The sequence below is a fragment of the Trichomonas vaginalis genome, chromosome IV (assembly GCF_026262505.1).
Source record: "Trichomonas vaginalis G3 chromosome IV, whole genome shotgun sequence".
Lineage (NCBI taxonomy): Eukaryota > Parabasalia > Trichomonadida > Trichomonadidae > Trichomonas > Trichomonas vaginalis.
Window position 1 is genome coordinate 21,464,142 of NC_067206.1, and position 22,602 is coordinate 21,486,743.

At 32.3% G+C, this 22,602-nt stretch overlaps 5 protein-coding genes and 1 pseudogene across 6 annotated transcripts, besides 8 other annotated features; all 6 read right to left on the reverse strand.

Annotated features, from left to right (window-relative positions):
- Positions 1-19: 19 nt before the first annotated feature.
- Positions 20-285: a mobile genetic element.
- A 601-nt stretch (positions 286-886) lies between these two features.
- Positions 887-1,043: a mobile genetic element.
- Positions 1,044-7,727: 6,684 nt separating this feature from the next.
- Positions 7,728-7,796: a mobile genetic element.
- Positions 7,797-8,699: 903 nt separating this feature from the next.
- Positions 8,700-9,830: a mobile genetic element.
- Positions 9,831-10,262: 432 nt separating this feature from the next.
- Positions 10,263-11,194: a mobile genetic element.
- A 447-nt stretch (positions 11,195-11,641) lies between these two features.
- Positions 11,642-19,671: a mobile genetic element.
- On the reverse strand, positions 11,952-12,493 carry TVAGG3_0141220 (uncharacterized protein; the record flags this gene model as incomplete). The annotated part of the gene is made up of 1 exon (XM_051224263.1): positions 11,952-12,493. A coding segment is annotated over one exon (542 nt), but the record flags the coding sequence as incomplete, so codon positions are not given.
- Positions 12,498-13,034, reverse strand: TVAGG3_0141230 (protein of unknown function, DUF4106 family; the record flags this gene model as incomplete). The annotated part of the gene is made up of 1 exon (XM_051224264.1): positions 12,498-13,034. The coding sequence occupies one exon, from the start codon at positions 13,032-13,034 to the stop codon at positions 12,498-12,500; it is 537 nt and encodes a 178-aa protein (XP_051109250.1).
- Positions 13,915-15,021, reverse strand: TVAGG3_0141240 (annotated as a pseudogene). The gene has a single exon. A coding segment is annotated over exon 1 (1,107 nt).
- TVAGG3_0141250 (protein of unknown function, DUF4106 family) lies at positions 15,170-15,832 on the reverse strand (the record flags this gene model as incomplete). Its single annotated transcript, XM_051224265.1, has 1 exon — positions 15,170-15,832. A coding segment is annotated over one exon (663 nt), but the record flags the coding sequence as incomplete, so codon positions are not given.
- On the reverse strand, positions 16,425-17,359 carry TVAGG3_0141260 (protein of unknown function, DUF4106 family; the record flags this gene model as incomplete). Its single annotated transcript, XM_051224266.1, has 1 exon — positions 16,425-17,359. A coding segment is annotated over one exon (935 nt), but the record flags the coding sequence as incomplete, so codon positions are not given.
- Positions 17,790-18,334, reverse strand: TVAGG3_0141270 (protein of unknown function, DUF4106 family; the record flags this gene model as incomplete). The annotated part of the gene is made up of 1 exon (XM_051224267.1): positions 17,790-18,334. A coding segment is annotated over one exon (545 nt), but the record flags the coding sequence as incomplete, so codon positions are not given.
- Positions 19,577-19,671: a terminal%2Cinverted (terminal inverted repeat of Maverick transposon ID:TVAGG3_0141210).
- Positions 19,577-22,602: part of a mobile genetic element that runs on past the window's edge.

Genomic DNA, 22,602 nt, shown 5'->3' on the forward strand with positions numbered 1-22,602 from the left:
AATAAAAATAGTTGAATCAACAAATTTCCCGCTGTTTGCGAAGGAATGCTGGATATTATTTACTATCCATGAATCATAATCATAGCAACAATTCCTATACAAAAATTCAAAAAACTTGGTATGCAATGCAGAACTGATCACCCAAGGGTTTTTGAAACTTTCTCGAGGAATAAGTAAAGCTATACATTAAATACCTTCATATTACCCTTCCATTCCCTCTCTGACACGAAACTTTGTGAATGTGTAAAGCGTATTCAACAACGTTTCCCGCTTTTGCGAAGGAATCCAATTTATACAAATAAACTATTAAAACACAAATTATATTTTATAATATAACTTAATATACACCATATGTAATAGTGGTCAAAAATGAATGGTGAATTCCGAATTTTATGCATTACATATAATATATAAATATATACATAAATAAGTATACATTAATATAAATGGTAACAGGCTATTAAAAAATATTAACATATATAAATATTATACATATATAAATGTGTACAATATATAAAATATACACATATTAAAAAAAATTTATTATCAGATATAATATATAATATATAAAATATATACATATATAAGAAGTAACATATATAAATTATATATACAATTATATAACTATTTATACATAATATAAATTATATAGAAATATATAAAAATATAGATATGATAAATATATCAGATTCATATAATAATATATAATATAAAAATAACATAATAAATATAACAATATAAATTATATAAGAATATAAAATATATAATATATAAATATAATATACATATATATTATAAATATAAATAACAAAATACAAATCAAAAAATAGGTTTGTGGATAATTATAGTTAAAGTGTCACTTTTTCTAACTTTCCTACCAAACATCATTTCATTTAAAATCAAGCTTAAAAAATCTCACCCGAAAAAATAACCCCGTCTATAAATTTTATCACACGGAAAAAATTTACAATCAGTAATTACCGTGAAAAAAGATATCGAAAAATCAACATTTAAGTATTAAAAGTATGCACTTTCACCTACTCAAAATATCATTTTGCTTTCAATTCGAACAATAAATCTTATATTTTTAATAATATCTGATTTACAGGCATTATCCATTTAAAATTGACAAAATATGACAAAACTATCAGAGATGTAAATAGTTAGGTTTTATGAAAAATATAAATAGCTGTCACTTTTTTGTCAAAAAATGAATTCACACTATTTTCTTCATGCACAATATTTTAATTGAATCGAACAGACAGAGCTCTGCTAAGGCGGTGCCATTCCAAAGACCATAAAGTACTGGGTAAAACATCCTCTTTGCCCGACGAGAAAATATTGAGGGTGGCGAGATCGAAACCGATATCAAGATCCCAGATCCTCGATCACAAGAAAACGGCAAAGAAAACGGTCCACAAGCTACTCCTCGAGTCTCTACTTTTAATCAAGACCAGCACAGTATTTGAAGCAGCTGAGAGTCAAAACGTAGCCTCTCGAGAACTTAAATCAGCAGACACAAAGCAGCGAGGAACTACAAACAGAATGAATTGATCATAACATTACTCTAAGACCAAGCTCTACTACAAAGTGAAGAGATCTACTGAATCTCAGATCTCGAGTTGATCAGTTGGGAAGGCAGTCTGATAGTGGCACGAACGCTTCAGTATGCAAACTTCATCATCAAAAAAGAAGCACTTGGTGACTACCTGTAATTAAATACTTATCTTTATAAAAAAAAATTCATTTTCTTTCCAGTGAAAAAAATATTTTAGCTTAACTTTCTCTGGGGATCCTTTAGGTTAACCAATGGCACAGATCTGCATTGCTTCTAATTCTTTGTTCTATTGGCAATTAACCGATATTTTCCATCTTGTCTTCTTCGTTCTTTGTATTTCGACGTATTTGCTTACTTATAAGATGATCTTGGTTTCTTTAGATCTTTGTCAGATGTCTCGATCCTCTTCTGTATCCTTGTCATCTTATCAGTGAACATCTCATCCATTATCAATTGTGCGAATAAGAATCCCCCAGTTGACTGTCAGGCTGTTCTCGCCAACTAAAGCACGGTCTCATATGCCTCCATTTAATTAATTAGTGCCGTAATAGTGTTCACTTGTCATTGTGCCGGTGCCTCAGCTGATAGCAATCAGACGCTACGCCCACAATGTTATTACCTTATCGAATGGCATGTATTAATATTTGTGAGTGAGAATGCGAACAGGGAGTTTTCGTATCTTAAGCTAGGTTGAATAGATTTCCCATGTGATATTATCTGTGAACTATATTTGTTTGAAAATCAAGAGATAAAAATAATAGTCAATAATTTTATATTTTAGTGAATACAATAGGAGTGGAAGTATAGTACATAGATAGCAATGATATATTAAATGGAGGTATATCTGAGCATAAGTAGCAAATTTTATCCGTATTTATTGGGATTGGATGTTGTGAGTACGTATAGCATGTAATAGTATCTCACCACCCTCCAATTCTTCCTATTGGCTCCGAAAAATTTTTGGAAATGCGACGACATTTCACCAAAAATCTTTCTAGTGCCATTATAGAGAATATAGTCTGCAGAGGTACTGATATCTATCTATAGTAATCCTCGCAGACCATAGTTCTCAGCCAAAATTCAAAAAATGTGAAATTCGAAATAATTTTTGAGAAAAAAATTAACCGTTAACATTTGCCAAAAATCTAAAAAACTCACAATTTTTTAAAAATTAAACCCTCAAACGTTTCCAATCAATTAATTTGAGTAGCTCTATTTAATGAAATGTAATAAGTTAAACATTCAATATTAAGTATTTCTTAAAATATTAAGTTTTTTATTGTTTTCCAATAAAATTCTAATATTCAAAATATTTTTATTTAACTCATTATTTATTTATATCTTTTATAGTTTTTTAAGAAAAAATATGTTAGTTTTTATGCATTTTCATTAATATACAAGATAATTCAATGAATGAATATTTCCAAGTTTTAAGGAAGCCAACAACTTTACATTTTTAAACTGTCAAAAATGGAATCACGACTATTTTTTCTTGCATTACACTTTTTTCCCTAAAGAACAGCTTTAACAAATCAAAGTGAGAACGTCCATCACTACCTGATCTTGAGTTAAAGGATTGAAAGCTCCTAAGAGGTAGAATGGTTGCCTATTCTTCTGATAGCAGACCGTTACCATTTGCCTGCTGATACAGATATGCAGAGCTCGTGCATGCTTCCTACTTTCTAGATTGGAGCTTCTGAGCTCCTGAACAACAGAAGCTGCTTTTGATCTTATATCTAGCAGAGGCCCAAATGTAACAGTGCCTCTGCTGATACAGATTTCAGGAGCTCTCGGGACTCCCTTTCGTAGATTGGGAATCTCTGGAGCTTCCTGAAGGGAATAAGGTCTCTCCACACAACCATTATATACACAATCATCTCTCTACTTCTCTATACCAAACACGTCCCCATGCATACATACTGACAACTGATATGTCAAAAATACTACTTTAACAAATTTGGTTAATGTGGGTTGTTTTTTTGTGGGGGTGTGGTCTTGCCTGTTGTTGGTTTGGATGTGGTCGAGATGCTCGTCATCTATTATTGAGTAGTACTTCCCATAAAAGGGATCAGCATCTAAGTGTTTAATTTCATGGATGAGATATCTGCAATATATTAACACTTGTTTGTAACCATACTAAATTATTATATATGTTATATTGTATATTTATATTTGTTTATATATTCCTTAAAGATTTTTATGATTAATAATTTCTATAGTTCTCATGGATTCGTCGTCTTGCCTGGTATTCTGTTAGTCTGTTTGTTTGTGAGGAAATTTTTACTATCATATATAAAGCGTAGTAAAGTATTATGATTATTACATGAAATCGGTGGTATACTTACTAATATTCTAATGTCATCTTTTGTGCTCGAGATTTTGATTCTATATTACTGAGGGTATTTTTTATCGTTGTAATATGTTGTGGGTATGAAATTTAATATTAGATATAAGTAAAATAATAAATAAAATAAGAGATATATAATATATAGTAATTATAAATAAAAATATAAATAATATAATAAATTAAATATATGTATAAATTAAGCCCATTTAGTTAATTTAAAAGTCTTAATATAAATAAGATTTAATAATATATTAATACAAGTAAATAAGATAAATAAATAAAAATAAATAAATAAATAATAAAGAAATAAGTAATAAAATAAATAAATAAATAAAAAAAAATAAATAAGATAAATAAATAATAGTAAATAATATATATATATAAGAGATATGTAATAATAAAATTACATAAACATGTTGTTGATTTCTTCATTCATGTATGTTTCTATTAGTTTCTGTCGTTCTGAGAGAGCAAGAATATACTAATTTTGTGTAATCGCAAGAAATCCAATTTACTGAATAGAAAAATTATATTACGAGTTTTATCAATTAGTAAACTTAGGTATATTATTATTATAAAATGAAAACATGTTTTGTCATAAAGATAATAAAAAAGATATTTAATTAGAGACGGTTATTATTTCTGTGGGTAGAATCCGTGTGAGTCCTGGGAACAAGATATGATCATGCGAAGCCCCTGGACCAAAGGCTATATGTCTGGCCTGCAAGCCGATCTCATGATCGAATTCCCAGAGAATATATCCTCCCCAAATTCTGATTCGTTTCTGGGAAGCTGGTCATGTTGGGAACAAATAATTTCATCAATTATCCATTTCTATAGTATAATTCTAGTCGATCTCTTACGCGTTCGTTTTCCATTTTATTAGAGCGAGGGTTCTTTTCGTCTGACTTTTGAATTTAATAAGTTTCAAACGAGAAGAATTACGCTTCCTTAAAGATATAGAACTAGAACAACTATCGACAAGATGTACAAAATATAGCATGTAAGGATGAAAAATAGCGTGACTTCATTTTTGACAAAGGTTAACAATGTCAACAAGTTTGCGTCGCTTAAAACACTTGGAAATAATACAATTCTATGAGTATCTTTTGTATAATTAAATGAAATAATCCATAAAACCTCCAACAATTTTTTTCTTAAAAAAACTTATAAAATATATAAAATAAAATTAATCTTAAATAAAAATATTTATATATAGAATTTATTAGAATGATTCATATAATTATATCATAATATACATATCCAAATTATATCTAATAACATAATATATATATAATTTAAAATACTTCGAATGTTGTAACTTTTACATTATCATAATAGACTCTCAAATTATTATTGGAAAAACGTTTTGAGTCGTATCAATTTAAAAAAAATTTGTGAGTTTTTAAGATTTTTCGAGCTAATGTAAATCGGTTATTTTTCTTCAAAAAAATTATATTCAATTTCCAAAAATTTTTTGAATTTGCTGGAGAAACTATGGTCTGAAGTACATATATAGAATCAGTACCTCGCAGACTAAATCTCTATTATGCACCGAAAAAATTTTTGGAAATGTCGTTCGCATTTCTCGTATATACGAAAAAAAATCTACATTTGTGTCAATGATTCAGTTTTTTAAAACTAACCACCATTTAATGTAATCAAGAAAAATATAGAATGAGTTTAAATAATTAAAATGAGTTGAGAGTAGTATTGTCATGTAACTATAATATCTTCTCACCTCCAATTCTCTATGGCGCCGAAAAAATCTTGTGAACAATTTGCTACCTCACATAGTACTTTCACAAAATTCTCGCGCCATCAATAGAGAACTAGAGCCTGTGAGGTACTTTTGATACTTATCCTACTTACCTTCGGCAGCTCTAGTTCCAACCTAAAATGTGCTAAATAATCCCGCAATTGTTCACCATTGGGGCAATTTTTTTAGCCCATTTTGGCTGGAATTGAGGTGCGAGAAGAGATTTGTATGAAATTATATCTCTCACCCTCCACAAGTCATTCTCATATGGCGCGAAAAAATTGTGAAACGACCAATGTTCTCACCAAAATTCCTGTCGCCATATTAGAAACTAATGCCTGTATTTACTTATACTATCCAGTGTTACTCTCAGGCTCTATTCCAAATCCAAATATGGCTAAAAATCCGCGTCAATTTTTTCACATGACGGGCATTTTTAGCCATTTTCGCTGGGAATTGGAGGGTGAGAGGAGTAGTCATTGTATGAAGCAATATTCTCTCAACCTCCAATCATTATGCGCCGAAAAAATTTTGGAAATCGACCACATTTCACCAAAAATTCTCGGGCGCCATATCAGAAACTAGACCTGTTAGGGCTGATACCTATCCATGCTTACCGCGCAGCTCTATTCCAAAGCCAAAATGGCAAAAATTGCCGCAATTGTTTCACATCTTGCGGCAATTTTAGCCATTTGCTGGAATGAGGTGTGAGAGTTAATATTATGATAAATAATATCTCTCACCCTCCAATTCATCCTTTATGGCGCCGAAAAAACTTTTTTGGTGAAATGCACCAACATGTCACCAAAATTCTACGTGGCGCCATATAGAGAACTAGAGCCTGTTGAGGTACTGATACTATTTCATGTACCTCGCAGCTCTAGTTCCAAGCCAAAATGGCTAAAAAATTCGCCAGTCGCCAAATTGTTCACATTGAGCGGCAATTTTATAGCCATTTTTGCTGGGTAAACTTGGAGGTGTAAGAGTATGTATTGTATGAAATATATCTCTCATCCCTCCAATCATCCTATGGCGCGAAAAATTTTGAAATGCGACCACATTTCACCAAAATTGTGCTCGGATCACTCATATAGAGAACTAGAATGCACTGTGACAGTACTATACTATCCACGTACCTCGTCGAGGCTCTAGTTCCAAGCCAAATATGTCTTAAAAATCCCGGCAACGCGCTAATATATCTGCAATTAACTATCCTAGATCGAATCTGTCAGATTCTCAGTCTGTCTCTACTATAGAATCAGAGATTGTCCTCTAACATATAACTATAATATCCAATAATCTTCGCATATTATACTATCATGATTCTCATACTCAATCAATATCAATTATATTTTTTTTTCGTAATTAATTATATTACGATAATACAATTAATATATCTAATTGTTCTCTCTAGTTAATTAATAAGATATAATATTCTAGTAATTTATCTATCATCGATCTGTAAATGAACATTGAAGAGTGCTTGGAAGTAGTATTGTATGAAATAAATCTTCTCACCCCCAATCATCCATATGGCGCCGAAAAAATTTTGAGTGAAAATTGCGAACCTACATTTCACCAAAAAATTTTCTCGGCGCCATATAAAATCTAGACCGTTGAGGTACTGGTAACGATCCATGGATGTACCTCCGCGAGCTCTAGTTCAGCCCATAAATGGCTAAAATTGCCCGCAACTTGTTTCCACATTGCGGCAATTTTTAAGCCATTTGGCTGGAAATGAGGGGAGAGTAGTATTGTTATGAAATAATCATCTCTCACCCCCAATTCATCTTTCTTTTTTTTTTCGCCGATAATGGCGCCGAAAAAAAAGATTTTGGTGAAATGCTACCAATAATTCTCACCAAAATTTCTCGGCGCCATATTAGCAAACTAGAGCCTGTAGTATCTCGATACTCTCCCATGTACCTCGCAGGCTCTAGTTCACAGCCAAATATGGCTAAAAAATGCCCGCAATGTTCAACATTCCCGATCTTTGTTGGTAAGACGAAGAATATGAAATATAAATTATGAGAAATAATGATGAATAATAATAATCACTTTTATATTATTTGACATCGTAAAAGTTTTCAACGTTTCTGTCAAACCGTTTTTATCGTTTTCGAATATAACATTCACCAAAAAATTTTTCGCGCCATAGGAAGAATTGAGTGGTTGAATACTGCATACAGGCTATAGTACTCACACCTCCATAACATCCCAATCAAAATCGCATAAAATTGCAACTTAATCTTCAAGGATTATCCTCCCATTAAAATATATCATGCACTCATCTCATCGTACTAACATCTCCAACCCTATGTATTTACAAAAATAATAAAAATTCTTTTGATAATATTATTTTTATAAAATCTTGAATTTTCAAACATATATTTCACAAATAATTTACGAATCGGGAAATCTATCTCAACCTACCTTAAAGTATTCCAACTAACTCCGCTTGCATTCTCTACTTCACAACATCATTAAACATCCCATCTCACAAAATACTATAATTTCTTCACAACTTTTTTAAACTTTAGAGAATTCATTAAAAAATCGTATGCATTTCAATTTAATTTAGAGATACTTAGACAAATATTTACAACCAAAATTATCAGAATATTAACGTTTCTTCACAATTACTAAAGAAAAAATAATACAGATTTGGACAATAGTGAACCTTACATGCATCTTTCTGTAGATAAAAATAATGCCCGAGTCATAACTCAATCACAACTGGAACTAGAAGGTAGTCTTATACTCCAAGTCCTTCCTATCATCATGCAGGTAGAAGCTACGTGCACATGATATTCAGCAATTATTATATTCTGTATCAGTATGTCAAGTATGCAGAGATGCCAGCACTTTCCGTTACCCAAAATACAATAACATATTTTTACTATTTAATTCACAGACAGATATGATAAACACAATTTATTATAGCCAATATCAGTACTGGATATACATCTTGGCAGAGAGTATATATTCTGATACATCGAGAAACTAGTTCGAATACCTTGATAAGCGCTTATCGTATTATATTTCATAGGTATCTCATAGTATACTTCAGATGAGTTCTTACAATCTTACATACCAATATTCCAAAAAATGACTTATAAAGACTGCTATAGCCAACATCTGTATTTTCATTGCAGAAAATCATTACAATTGAAAGCCAATCTAAATTTGTCGTCATATTATAGTATTCAGAAATCTTATCCAATTTACAAATTACTAATTTTTCTCAAAAAGATGTGGATAAAGACTATATCAGCCAAATCTATGTATATTCATGCAGGAGGACAGACATAATAACAACTTGATAATAAGCCATATTAACTCAAATCTTTCAATATAGTATAGTTATGTATATTTCAGAAATTCCTTCACAATTCTACAATACGACATTTCTTCAAAACATGAGATATAAAAAAGACTTTATATCAAGCTCTTTGATATTCTATTGCAGCAGCACTCTCTACAAAAATACAAAAAATTGTATGATCATATAGAAAATACAAATATCAACCTTTTCATGTGAAAAATTACAAAATTTGTGGTTCTTCCATTACAAATAGCCAATAATTACTATATATAAATTATTATATAAGTCATATATAGCTCAGTAAATACAGCTTTTACACCTTCAATCAAAAATAATAATACTTTATTCAATTAATTTAAAAAAAAGTCCACATGATTATACTCAATTTCATATTTCCTTCTACGTACTCTCCTGTCGTAAACTTTCTATGTATGCAATCTAACAGTATTGATCCTGACAAAGAGAATAAGCGAGCATCTATGTATCAATCCTTCGGCATTGCCGTACATACCGATGTCTACAAAATCGTGTGTTCACATATCCCACTAACATATTCAATGACATTCATCGTGTATATCGACATGTACCTTATTGATAATCCTTAAAATCGTTTCTACATGCCTTAAGAATTCTAAAACTGGCATCGCTTATAGTTCAATTCAAAATAACACTTAGCGACCTTCGAATCACCATATTAATCCACATTCTGGAAGCACAAACAAGATGAGAGTTATGACCGATTCACACTGCGTTCATTTATCACACACACAGAACAACACATTGTTGCTTTAATTGGATTAAAGTGTTGTGATTCCGCATCATGTTATTTCGTGAATCACCTCTACTCCAACAGAGCATCCACTACATTCTCAGCTACTATACTATCACTCCAATATAGCATTTACTGCATTCGACTCAATAGTGTTTATCACTCAAATCTTCAACATCATCCTTCACATAACGACCTGCATTTTCTTTGTCTTAACATTGTCTACTCCCAGAAAGTTATAAAATCTCCATATCTGTACCGTCTTATCATAATCCTAGATCTCTCAGCCAGCTCATCCACTACTTCTGCCATCACTTTAGCCCAATCTGCAAAAACAATGTTCAAAATATAGTCCTTAAACGACACTAATGTAGCTCGAAACTAGAAATTTCCTCCAAAATCCCGTGCATTTGTCATAAATACCGCTCTCCAATCACTTTGCACTCAGTGCGCACCCTAAAATCCTAATACACACGATGCATAACCTATACTTCGAGCTAGCGTGCAAGAGGAAATCCAGAGTCCCCTCTATATTGCGCGACAGCAATGATTAGCCACATGTCACGCTCCACTATTGCTGTGGATCCAGGTGGCGCAAACCTCACAATTTCATCAACATTCTTGAATCTTTCAAGTTGAGGGATGCACTAAAAATATAGCAAAACGGGAAAAAAATTGTGTATGAGCTCCTTTTTCAATGTTTACGCATCAACAATTTGCGATCAGTCTTCCCTTTAATAAAGAATGAGTGGAAATCGACTCCGTGGAGGTAATCAGATGCTATGCACCAATATTCTTTGGCAGCAAAAGGTGCATAATGATTGTAAACTCGGAAAAACTCCATTTGTAATCAAATTGAACGAGATCATCTGGCACTTCCTGTAAATTAATTCAAAAATGTGCCACAAGAGTGTTAAGATACGGTTTGATAATCTTGTGCCAATAAATCTCATTTTCCCCCCATAAATAAAGGCCCCGATAAAATTTTCTTTTAAAGTCATCAGTAGACTGCGCGAAAGTTTCATCGTTGCTTTGTAATCGGATCAATTTCAAACTTCATCAAAAAATGCTTTTGAGCAAGAAATTGCTTTCCACCGTTTTTAATTATCAAATTCGATTCCAGTTTATTGATAATAATTAGCCGCGTAATGTGAACCCATCCTCAAACTCCTATATGATGGCAATGATTCTTCATTATACTTCTTATCAGTAAATCACTCCAAATCGTTCTCTCATCCCTAAATTTCTGCCTTTATTGTTCAGTAGGTTTATGTAGCAACTGTGATGAAAAGTAATATTGCTTTGGATATCCGTTCCTCTTCTTCTGAGGACACCGCCTTGACTTCCCTGCTTTTATCCCAAAAAGCGAATCAGCTTCACCCTAAGGCCACCGAAATCATAAAAATGAAGAATTTTGAAAAGAGTAAAAAATTCAATCGAATCGACAAACTGCCATTGTCACTTTCATTAAACCTTAACTATGAATTTTCATTCATTAATTAACCTATTTCTTTCCAATTCCTATTATTTTATCACGTTTACTATTTTAAAAGTCAACTTTATAAAATATAATAATTATTGGTGTTGTATAGGCGAGTTTGGTTCTAACGGTATTCATCTGTAAGTTAAAAGAAGTTAATGGTATAAGAATTAATGTTCATTTAAATCAAAATGTATTTCTTTGCATAAATATTAATGTTGATAAACAATTGATCAAGATCATTTTTCAACTTCGAAGCTTATTTTGTCTCAATAAATCTAACACGACCTCTTCATTTATTGCCTGTGACTAATCGTCTATAAATCACTCACCATTTTACCAATACAATAGTCTAACTAGTCTGAGAGTAATTGACGTAGTTATTAAACATTCGCGGCTTTGAAAACATCTTGTACATTTTTATAAAAATAAAAAAAATATTTTTTTTTATTCTTGACTTTGTTGTTGATTTGTTGCATTTGTTGCATTTGTTGTTCTTGAGCTATTTGTTGTTGAAGTTGTTCTTGTAATACAATACTTTCACCAGTTGCATCTTCCAATTCGAAACTTTCTGCCGTCATTGACAAATACATAGGACATAAAAGTTTTACAGGAACAAAGTTTGCGTCAACTAATGTCAACGTTATACTTGCCAAAGTGTTTGAGTTCACTAAGGTTTGAAAAATTCTGCATTCGAATGAACAATAGGCAAACCAGCAGAGAAAGTATTGTTTATACGCATAAGTATCTTTTGGTCATAATAGTTTCTGTCGACATTCGAATAACACTTTGAACCTAAGTTTGAAACAATATATAAGATTGGTGTGCTTAATGTCAATGGAATAGACATTCCTTGTATGACACCTTTTCCTGTTATAGGAAACTGTTGGTAGTAAAAACCAGAAATAAGTTTTGTATTATAGCTCATATCGTTTATAGTAAACTCAGTCGGACATCCAAACATAATGAAACCTGCTCTAGTTGCAGCACATGTTACACCCGTACTTAAAGTATTAAATAAGTCAACAAAACCTGTTGGTGGTATATCTGAGTAAGTATCTTCAAAGGAGTATTTTTTACCATTCACAACAATAAAGTCTTCTGGTGTCAAAAGAGCAAAACAGGCTTTAGTCGTCATTGTGTTTAAAGTTAGTTTACAATACCGTCCTTGAGGACTTTGTAAGTTTGTTGTTATAGAATTATATGACTCAGGGTTTTTAGTCGTAATAGTATAAACCATTATATCTTCTGCCATTTACTTAGCAAATAAATTTTAATGAAATGTTGTGGTCGTCAAATATTTTTATGACGTCTGGGAAACTATACTTTAAGTTCAACGTTTCACCTCCTTTCATAACGTATATCTTGTCAATGACATTATATGAAACACCACAGCAACTAATGTCGGGTTCTATTTCTTTGATGTTTATATCGTCTGCCTCTGTCAAAAGTTTCAATAGTTCTTTCAAAACTTCATGAGGTGCAATGACATATGAGTTCACTTTTACAGGGTTGTGTTCGACCAAGTTTAACATTATACCTAAAGCTTGACAAATCTTCTCCTGAGTTTGAAGTTTGTCTTTCAGTTGTTGGTAGTCGTTTCGAATATCTGCAACAGAACTTAAGTCTCTGCTAACTTCAGGATATGTTGGTTGTTCTTTTACAGGAACAATTGTTATACCATCTTCGTCTTCGTATGGTTTCCCCACTTCAACATCTCTGTCTTTGACATTGACAACAACACTTTGACTGTTTGTTTGAGTTGGTGAATTTAACTTCACATCTGCCACCGCCATTAAACCTTTTGAAACACTCACGCTTCTATTTTTCGGAAATGACATTTTACTTAGAATAAAAAGATGGACGTATTCGAGTATCTCTTCGAATTGAAGCAGAACAAAGTTTACACACACAAACAATACAAATACATTGACAGAATAGTTCTTTATACAAACAATGGTAAATGTTATAGAATAGCAATATTTGCTGAACCAAAATATTTCCATAAAGCAAAGAAAGTTGGTATAACTGAAATGGTGAAAGTTCTTGAAGCAGACAAAAATATAACTTCAAAACTTACAGATATTTCTAAAGGTAAGTTTATCTTACAATATTATGTCAAAACTGGCGTACTGTCAATATTTGACGGAGAGAAGTCAGTTCAAGAACAACTTACTGACCTGCTGCCAAAATCTGCTCGATGGAAGCTGTCGTTATGCCAATCTGAGGAGCCCCAGCAGGTTTCATCGAACGAATCTTCAAAAGAGCATCTTCCGTGAAAAAGTGCTATTGGTTTTGTAAACTTCTTTGCTTTCAATTCATCTGGACCGTCTCTGTCACCAGTATATTGTATTTGTACAGTACCAACAGTTGAAATACCACCCATAAAGTCTTCTGAGTCAGCAAATGGAATGCCAAGCCAAAAGTTTGAACGGTCTCCATTTGTATATTGAGTTTTTTGACCTCCTGTATGAGTCCATACTTTCACATATGGCATAATAGAACTTTGCATTTCAGGGTTAATGGTTGTTGTGAAATTGTTGTTAAAGTTCATAGCATCTAATGTCAAGTTGTATGACCTCATATCCTCAACTGTAGAATATTCTTCTCTTGGATAATATTTTGCCATCTATGTTTATATGATATTTAATACCGGGGTTGTAGAAACAAGAATAGTCATTTATAGTTCGTCTGAACAGTACAAACATAGTATCTGCATGTTTCATTGCAGTTGTTAAAGCAATATCTGTTCTTGCACCTGGGTCAGCACTTTGGTTTCCAACTTCACCTGCAAAGTCTTTGACAGATATTTGGTGTATAGGGAACATAAGTGGAACTGCAATATATTTGGCAGCTAAAGCATTTGAAATATCTGGGTCCAACATATAGACTGCAAGTCTGCTTTTCTATTCTCTTGCATTCAAATTTTTCGCATGTGAACTTAACTGGGTCCCAAGCAGTTCCAGCAGCATTGAAGTAGTAGTTTACTTCAGTGTTGAGGTTTGAGAAACCAAAGTCTAAGTCAACTTTGTCTTTGCAAAAGTCGGCGAATGACATTTTATTTGTTCCCACTACTTCTGTAAGAGTGAATGGGTCTTGTGTTGGTGCAATGACTAAGTTATTTTTGCTTGGAGTAAGTTCAATAGAAATTTTTCCTGCCCAGTTTGGCAAGTATCTTAAAAACCTGAAGATGAGGAAAGATGACAAAGGAACTCTAAGTTTCAGTTTTACTTTAGTGACAGCATTTCCATCTGAACCAGAAAGGTTAACATAAACTCCTGGAACGTTAGGGTCAAGTCTTCTTATTTTCTCAATAGTTGCATACTGGTCTGTTTGTTCTCTAGCTTGTGGTTGTACTGAGTTTCTCAAAGCGAACCATTCATAGTTTGCCCATGTTACTGTTTGAACTAAGTCAGAGTTAGAATATATCTTATATCCCATGAAAACTTCTGGAGCATATTGGTATCCGACATAGAAAATTCCATTGCAACCTTTCTTGTCAGACAACTTGGCAGAAGGTTTTATTTCAATGTCTTGTTCCACGTATAAGAATGAGTTGTCAATAGAAATTATATGAAACCTGTCGCAAGCAATATCTACTGTTGTTGAAGAACCTTCTCCAAACTCACCTACATTTCCATAAGAAACAGCAGTTGTATATTCGTAAGTTCCAGGAACTATTTCTGACCTTCTAATGGCATTGTCGCATTCGTTATACCATTCGGAAACATTTCCATTCATGGCATCCAAAACTGTTGGCGTTATATTCTGAGCGGCGTACATTTCATATGGGTAAAAATATAGAATAGTTGGATTTATGTGTCATAATTGTTTCGTACCAAGCTTTACTTTCTTCCTGACTGAGTTTTTAACTCTTCTTTTTCCTTCATTGCCACTACTTTCACTAGATGAAGTTACTTCTTCACTACTTTCACTTTGTTCTACTCTTCTTCTTTGGTGTCGCTTTTGGTAACTTGCCCTCTGCTTCAAGTTGTTGCATCTTTGCCTCATGTTCACCTAGTATGTTGTAAATTTCCCATGTCCTTTTTGCCTTTGGGCTCTGGTCGCCCATCTCAGGTAACCTATATCCTAGAAAGATTTTGTCATAGTTTGTATTTGAGTCTTCGCGTATTGTTTGCATGACTCTTTCCTGAGTTTCCGGTTCAAGCTCTTCAAATATAGCTTGTCCATATGGAATATGCTCGTTTCCAAATATATGTTTTTGTAGCCATTCTGGTTTTCTTTCCATGTTACCAATAATATCTTTTGTGAATGGGAAAGCTTTTACCCAATGTTTCAGTCTTGCGTCATTTATTTCTGTAGTTGGTTTTATTTTGTCAAGGAACATGTTTTTCAATACTAACATTTCATTTGGTACTGTCCATTTGAGTTTTCTTAAATATTCATCCCTTCTCAGTTCATTGTCTGCAAAGTAAGTTTTTATGACATTTTGTAAACTTTCGTTTGCAAGGTCATGTACAATAGGTTCTCTTCCTTCTATCTCCCTAACTTTCTTTCTAAACTCTTCACCAAATATACCATCTTTATGGTTCTGTGTAGTTCTTTGAGATAAATGTTCTAGAACGTCAGGTGTTATATTTCCATCAGCCATGTTCATTTCATACTGGTCCAAAATATCTGCATCTTTCATATCTTTCAATGGCATTAAAGCCGCGCTGAAAATACCAGCTATATCTGGTTCACCATTGACTTCCATTGCGTCTACAACTTCTTGGAATTGTGGTTGTAAGTTTATGAACCACCTATCCGGATTAGCTTTATGACCCCATCTCATTGTAGTTCCATCGTCTGCAGAAACAAAAGTAGGTTTGTTTCCATCTTGGTTAGGTTCTGAATGAACTTTAAACAATGTTTCATTTCTATATGTTTTCTTGAAATTTAACCTTTTATTTTCACCGAGTTCATCCGAAGATTGAACGTTAAATGCTCGTAAGTAAAAAGGGTTGTTGTATTTGTGTACATTTTTTTTCAGTTCTTCCATTCTATGCTGGATATTTTCATCTGATGTTGGAGTCTTTTGTATGTCGGCAAACATTTTTCGATATTCTTCTACTATGTCAGCCGAATTTTTTTTAGACTCTTGGAAATATTCCATATTCTCCGCATACTCTTGTTGAGGGTCAAGATTTTTCGGCTGTTCCAAATCTTCATCTAGTTCTGTGAAGTTAGTTTCCAAAGGAAGGATTTGTTCGTTTCCTTCAGGCTCTTCTAGCTGTTGTTGCTGAACTATTTCTTCCATGTCTGGTTGTATCTGAACTTCTTCCTGTGGAGTTTCTTGTACCTCATCTGCTGGCATTTCATATATTCCGAGACCGTTTTTAACAAGTTCCCTATTTAAGCCATCCGGACTCATAAACCTTTCTTCTTTCGTTCCGTCTCTATTTTTTACGCGTTTCATGAAGATAGTTGAATTATCATTTATCTCTGACATCAAATATCTCGGAGTAAATTCATCCATGTCATTTGGATGATATGCTATTAAATCATATCCCTTAGCGAGCTTGTATTTTCCAGGTTTGAAATTATATCCCATTTGGTGCTGAACCATAAAGCTAAATAGGTTCGGGTCAGTATTTCCATCCTTGAACTTTCTAATAGCTTCTTTATATCTGTCACTAAAGTCAACAGTATCTGGGAAACCACACTCTTCTTTAAGCATTTTTAAGAATTCTTGGTTTCCTTGTTCTCTACTTCTTTTATGTCCTTGCTCTGTTTGTGGTTGTTGTTGTGCAGGGTTTTGAACTGTTGGTTGCTGTGCTGGTTGTTGTGTTGGTTGTTGTGCTGGTTGTGGAGGTGGTTGTTGTGCTGGTTGTTGTGCATGCCTGTGTCTGTGTCCATGTGACGATGTAAATGTTTTAGGTAGTCCTGGTGCAGGTGCTTCTCTTGGAGGGTTTGGTGGTATATAAGTTCCACCAGCTGGCACATATGTTCCATCTGCAGCATAATGTCCTACCTGACTTTTCGTTCTTAAGAAAGCATTTACTAGGTCTGTTTTGGTCTGTTGTAACTCTTTTTCTTGACTTTTCACAACAGTTGCTCTAACGGCGTCATAGGCACTTTGAACTGCCTGTCTCGTTGCTGCATCTGTTATTTTCGTCATATTTTGTGCTACTTCTTTTAACTCTTTGTCGAAACCTTCAGACTTCAGTTTCTTTCCAGATGAGAAGTCGTTCACTTGTTTCACCTTACTATGAAGAGCTTCGAAAGCGTTCTTAAAGTCAGCATTTGTTAAAGCTTCATTTGAACTATCTTCATCCGCTTGTATTTTTGTCCTTATTGACCCTATAAGTTGGGCTGCTTTAGCGTTGGCTTGGGCATCTAACCAGTCATTGTTAGCTTTTATATATTCTGCGCTTTTCATTGCCTTTTGCATGGCTGCGTCGTTATTTTTACTTTCTTGTGCTAAGTTTTCATACTGTACGGTTTGGTTTTGCAACTGTAAAAGTTTTTCTGCCTTTACATTTGCTTCAACTTCTTTTTTATACTCATCGCTATCCATATATGTCTTCAGGGCTTTTTGTTTTATTTCTTCATCTTTCAGTACTTTATATTGAGTAGTATGGTTTTTCAAATTTATAACATCTTGTTCCATTTTTGCTACTTCTGCTGCTTTTTCTGACACTTTTTTCGCATATTCCTCTGTACTTAGTTCTTTCAGTTGTTCTTCTTTCTTCTTTTTCTCTACGTTTAACTCATTGAGTTTCTTTGTGTGTCTGTCATATTCTAGTTTCTTTTCGTTTTCACTTATTTGTTTCTGTATGTCTATGTTTGACTTTTTGACATCTGTTATTTGATTTTTGAGTGAACTCAAATTCATTTGACTTTGAGGGTTATAAGCTGTTCCGTCTGCGGCTCCACCATAGCCTGCCATTTTCGCTAAAAGTGCCGCTCTTAAACCTCCACTCTGTGCACCAATAACTCGGTTTAAAAGCATAGGATTGCTTGACATTTGTTGCAACATAGTGGGGTCATTCATAATTTGTTGTTGCAACTGTTGTTGTGGTGTCAGTTTTACTATTGGATGTTTCAATGCTCTCTTCCTCTTACGTATATTCTTACGTAGCTTACGTGGCATTTTAAGTGAAGTTAAAAAGCGGTTTTTTGACAGATGTTTATTGTGACTTCTTCGTAAAGACTTTATTGTGACTTCTTCGTAAAGACTTTGTTGAGATTTCTTCGTAAAGACTTTGTTGAGATTTCTTCGTAAATGACCCAAAAATATATTTTAGGTGAAGAGGTGAGATTTCACCTCTTTTTTCACCTCATTTCTCACCTCTTGAATTTTCATGAATTTCTTCGTAAAGACTTTGTTAAGACTTCTTCATCTAATTTCTCATGAACTTTCTTGTCTATGTTTTGTTGAGATTTCATCGTAAAGACTTTGTTGAGATTTCTTCGTAAATGACCCTAGTAGTATATTTTTGGTGTAAATTTCATGAAAATTCAAGAGGGTGAAAAATTAGGTGAAAAAACAGGTGAAATCTCACCTCTTCACCTAAACATTATTTTTGGTGTAAAATTCATGAAAATTCAAGAGGGTGAAAAATTAGGTGAAAAAACAGGTGAAATCTCACCTCTTCACCTAAACATTATTTTTGGTGTAAAATTCATGAAAATTCACGAGGTGAAAAATTAGGTGAAAAAAACAGGTGAAATCTCACCTCTTCACCTAAACATTATTTTTGGTGTAAAATTCATGAAAATTCACGAGGTGAAAAATTAGGTGAAAAAACAGGTGAAATCTCACCTCTTCACCTAAACATTATTTTTGGTGTAAAATTCTGAGTAAAATGACAGATGGAACACATACTTTTTCAGTAAGTACATATGGGGTAGAAAAGAGGGTAGAAAACGGGGTAGATATACCCTTCTACCCTAAAATATATTTTTGTCTGATTTACGCTCATTACGATGAAGTTTTGACAAAGTCTTTACGAAGAAATCTTGACAAAGTCTTTACGAAGAAATCTTGACAAAGTCTTTACGATGAAGTTTTGACAAAGTCTTTACGATGAAGTTTTGACAAAGTCTTTACGATGAAGTTTTGACAAAGTCTTTACGATGAAATCTTGACAAAGTCTTTACGATGAAATCTTGACAAAGTCTTTACGATGAAATTCATGAAAATTCAAGAGGTGAAAAATGAGGTGAAAAAACAGGTGAAATCTCACCTCTTCACCTAAAATATATTTTTATTGAATTCTGTATAATATTCTGAGTAATATGACAGATGTTTATATAACACTTTCTCCGGTTTATAGGACCTCTCTCATATTCTATCTTGTCATATCAAAACTCATAGTCATGTTTGTCCTCTAAGACTTCATTTATACTAAACATCTTCAGGGCTAGAAGGCACGAAGTGCCTGGAAGCCCCACTTCCTTTTTTTTTTTTTTTTTTTTTTTTTTTTTAATATTATATAAAAAGTCTCTTTAATATCTATATTTCATATTTTTATCGATTTTTAAAGTTTTTGCGAAAAGTATTCAATTATTTTTGCTATTTGGTCGGGTAGATGTCAGATTTGCGACATTTTCTGATATGATATTCAGATTCTACGTTGATAATAATGCTTATAGAACCCTCTTGCTATTGTGTCAAAATTGCGAAACCGATAGCAAAAATATAGTAGTAGGATATGAAGGGTTGTGTGACTTTTTTTGCTACATCTATATATAGACGATGCATTAAAATATATTTATTTATAAATCATTAAAAAATTAACATTAATTTTAAAATAATTTATTTTTTTATCTTTTATAAAAGAAGCTATATATAGATGATGTCAGATATTCCGCGATTAATTAAACATTGTTTAAATCCTGAATGGGTTAAACTTCAATTTAAAAAGGAAGACTGTGAATTATTAAATGAATATGAAAGCCAAAATAAGCTAATGAGGTATAAATATAATGATAAAGAATATTTAATTTCATGGAATCAATGGAGTCATAATCAAAGACCTCATAAACGAGAAGAAGAAATTGAAAATAATGAAATGGAAATCATTGATGACATTAAAGAGGATGGAATTCCTAAATTTTGTAGAAAAACCTTTAGAACTAAGTTAGGAGCATATAAACGTAGAGTATTAAATCCTGAATATCTTAAACATCAATTTAAAAAGGAAGACTGTGAATTATTAAACGCTAATGAATATGAAAATGCTAAATCAAAACTGAGATATAAATATATTGGAAGTGATGAAAGATGCAAAGATAAAGATAAAGTTTATTCAGTTTCATATAATAACTGGCACACGTTAGGGATAAGAAAACATTTAGGAGATTATGGGAAATGTTCTGAATTCTTTAAATCTAGTATATACGAGAGAGTAAAAGAAATTAGAAATAATTATTTTCATGAATGAAAAATAAACTTTAAAAATTCATGTCTTACATTTTTGAATAATTTATTTTTTTAATTCGTAAGAAATGAGTGAATCAAAATTCGTGACTGTAAATCAATTAATGAATAAACTTTCACCAATTCTCACCCAGGTTAAACAAGTAGACGTTTATTTTGATGATTACATACAAAGTTTATTTTATAAAGGTAAGTTTAATATTAAACCTATTGCTTTTGCATTTGATGGTAAATTAATCGAAAATTCAAAAATTTGGGAATTAATTCCGGATATTGAATTTATAACAAATATTAAGGATAAATGGTTTAAACAACAAAACCACCTCACTAAAGTTCTTTGTAGATTAATGATTAAAACTGAGGAAAAAGAATTTAACGGGTTTAAATATCATCCATGTAAAATTTTAGAACTTGGTAACGAAAAACTTCAGAAAAAATTAAACGCAAGACTATCAAAAGATAGAGTTGAAAGAGTAAATAAACTCGCTAAAGGTAATGGTAATGATGAAGAAGAATTTGATGAGTTCAACATTGAACTTTAAGAAACTAATGATTATTTGAATTTATGAAATCAATTATTTGATTCATTCTTTCTTCAATCTCTTCTATTCTTTTTGTTAAATCATCTATTTTCATTAATGAGGTGATTCTTGATTGAGGAATAGATTTCAAACTAACCACCCCCTTTATTTTTGAAATTTTGAATCCATCAACTTTAAACATTTTATTCAATTTACATGTTGTCAATTCTTCAAATAATTTTTTATTATTAGCATAATAGTCATTAAATTCTTCAACAGATGAAAAAATTTTTATTTCAGTAATTGGTTTAACAACGTTTATTTTTTGTTGAACATTTTCACTTTCATTTATTTCTTCCTCCTCTGTTTCATTTATTTTTAAAATCGGTTTCATTTATCATTAAATAAAAATTAGAATATAAGTGATGAAATATATTTTTTTAATTAATATTAAATCAGAAATGGCGGCAGGATTCTTTAAAAAATTATGGGATGGAATTAAGAAAGCTGCAGGTTGGGTTCATAAAAAGATTATTAAACCCATTGCAAACTTTTTGGCACCAGTAGCGAAAACGGCAGGAACTATCATAGGTGGAGTATTAGGTACTAAAGCAGGTAATCCGGCGATGGGAGCACAAGCAGGTAACGCAGTTGGTGGAATAGCTGAAGGAATACTTAATAAAATAGGAGGTAGATAGTGGAAAAATAAATATGAGATCCTATGGATCATCTCGCTGCTTAGCGGCTTAAAATTATTTTTATCTTAGTATCGGTTGAAGTCTTTGATAAACTTTTTCTCCTTTATTTAAAACTTCTCTTATTGGGGCAGCTTTTGGTGTTATTGATTCAGCAACGTCACTAATTGCTTCTTTATTCTTAAATATCTAATTTGCTCCTTTCTTCATTGTTTCCCAAACTTTACTCGCTCCTCTTTTTACTCTATCCCACAGTTTCTTAAATATACCCGCAGCCATAGTTGATTATTTCATTAAAATTAAAAATTCATTTTCATCTTTTAATTTTGATTTTTTATTTATTAATAAATGACGACTAACTATTTGGTGCCAAACACTAAACCGATTAATGGAAATGTGTTTCATTCATTCGAAAAGATAAATGAAATATTCGCAAAGAATGATGGTAGAAGATATTATAGAGAACTTGAAAGTTCATGCTATGACTCTGATGCTCCATATTTTGATGATAAACAAACTCATTTAAGAATTACAAATCCGGCTCATGATGTGAACCAATTAGGTGACACATATATTAAACGCAAAGTTAAAGCAACTCTAGTTTCAAATAAAGCTTTCACATGTGATGCCGCTTTTAAATGCATGCGTTTATTCGTTGGTTACAAATCATCAAATCAAAGCTTTAAACAATTAGAAGTAGAAACTGAAAGAGGTGATGCCGGTTATCTTCAGATGGATTGCGCCCGTGAATCTTTCGCAT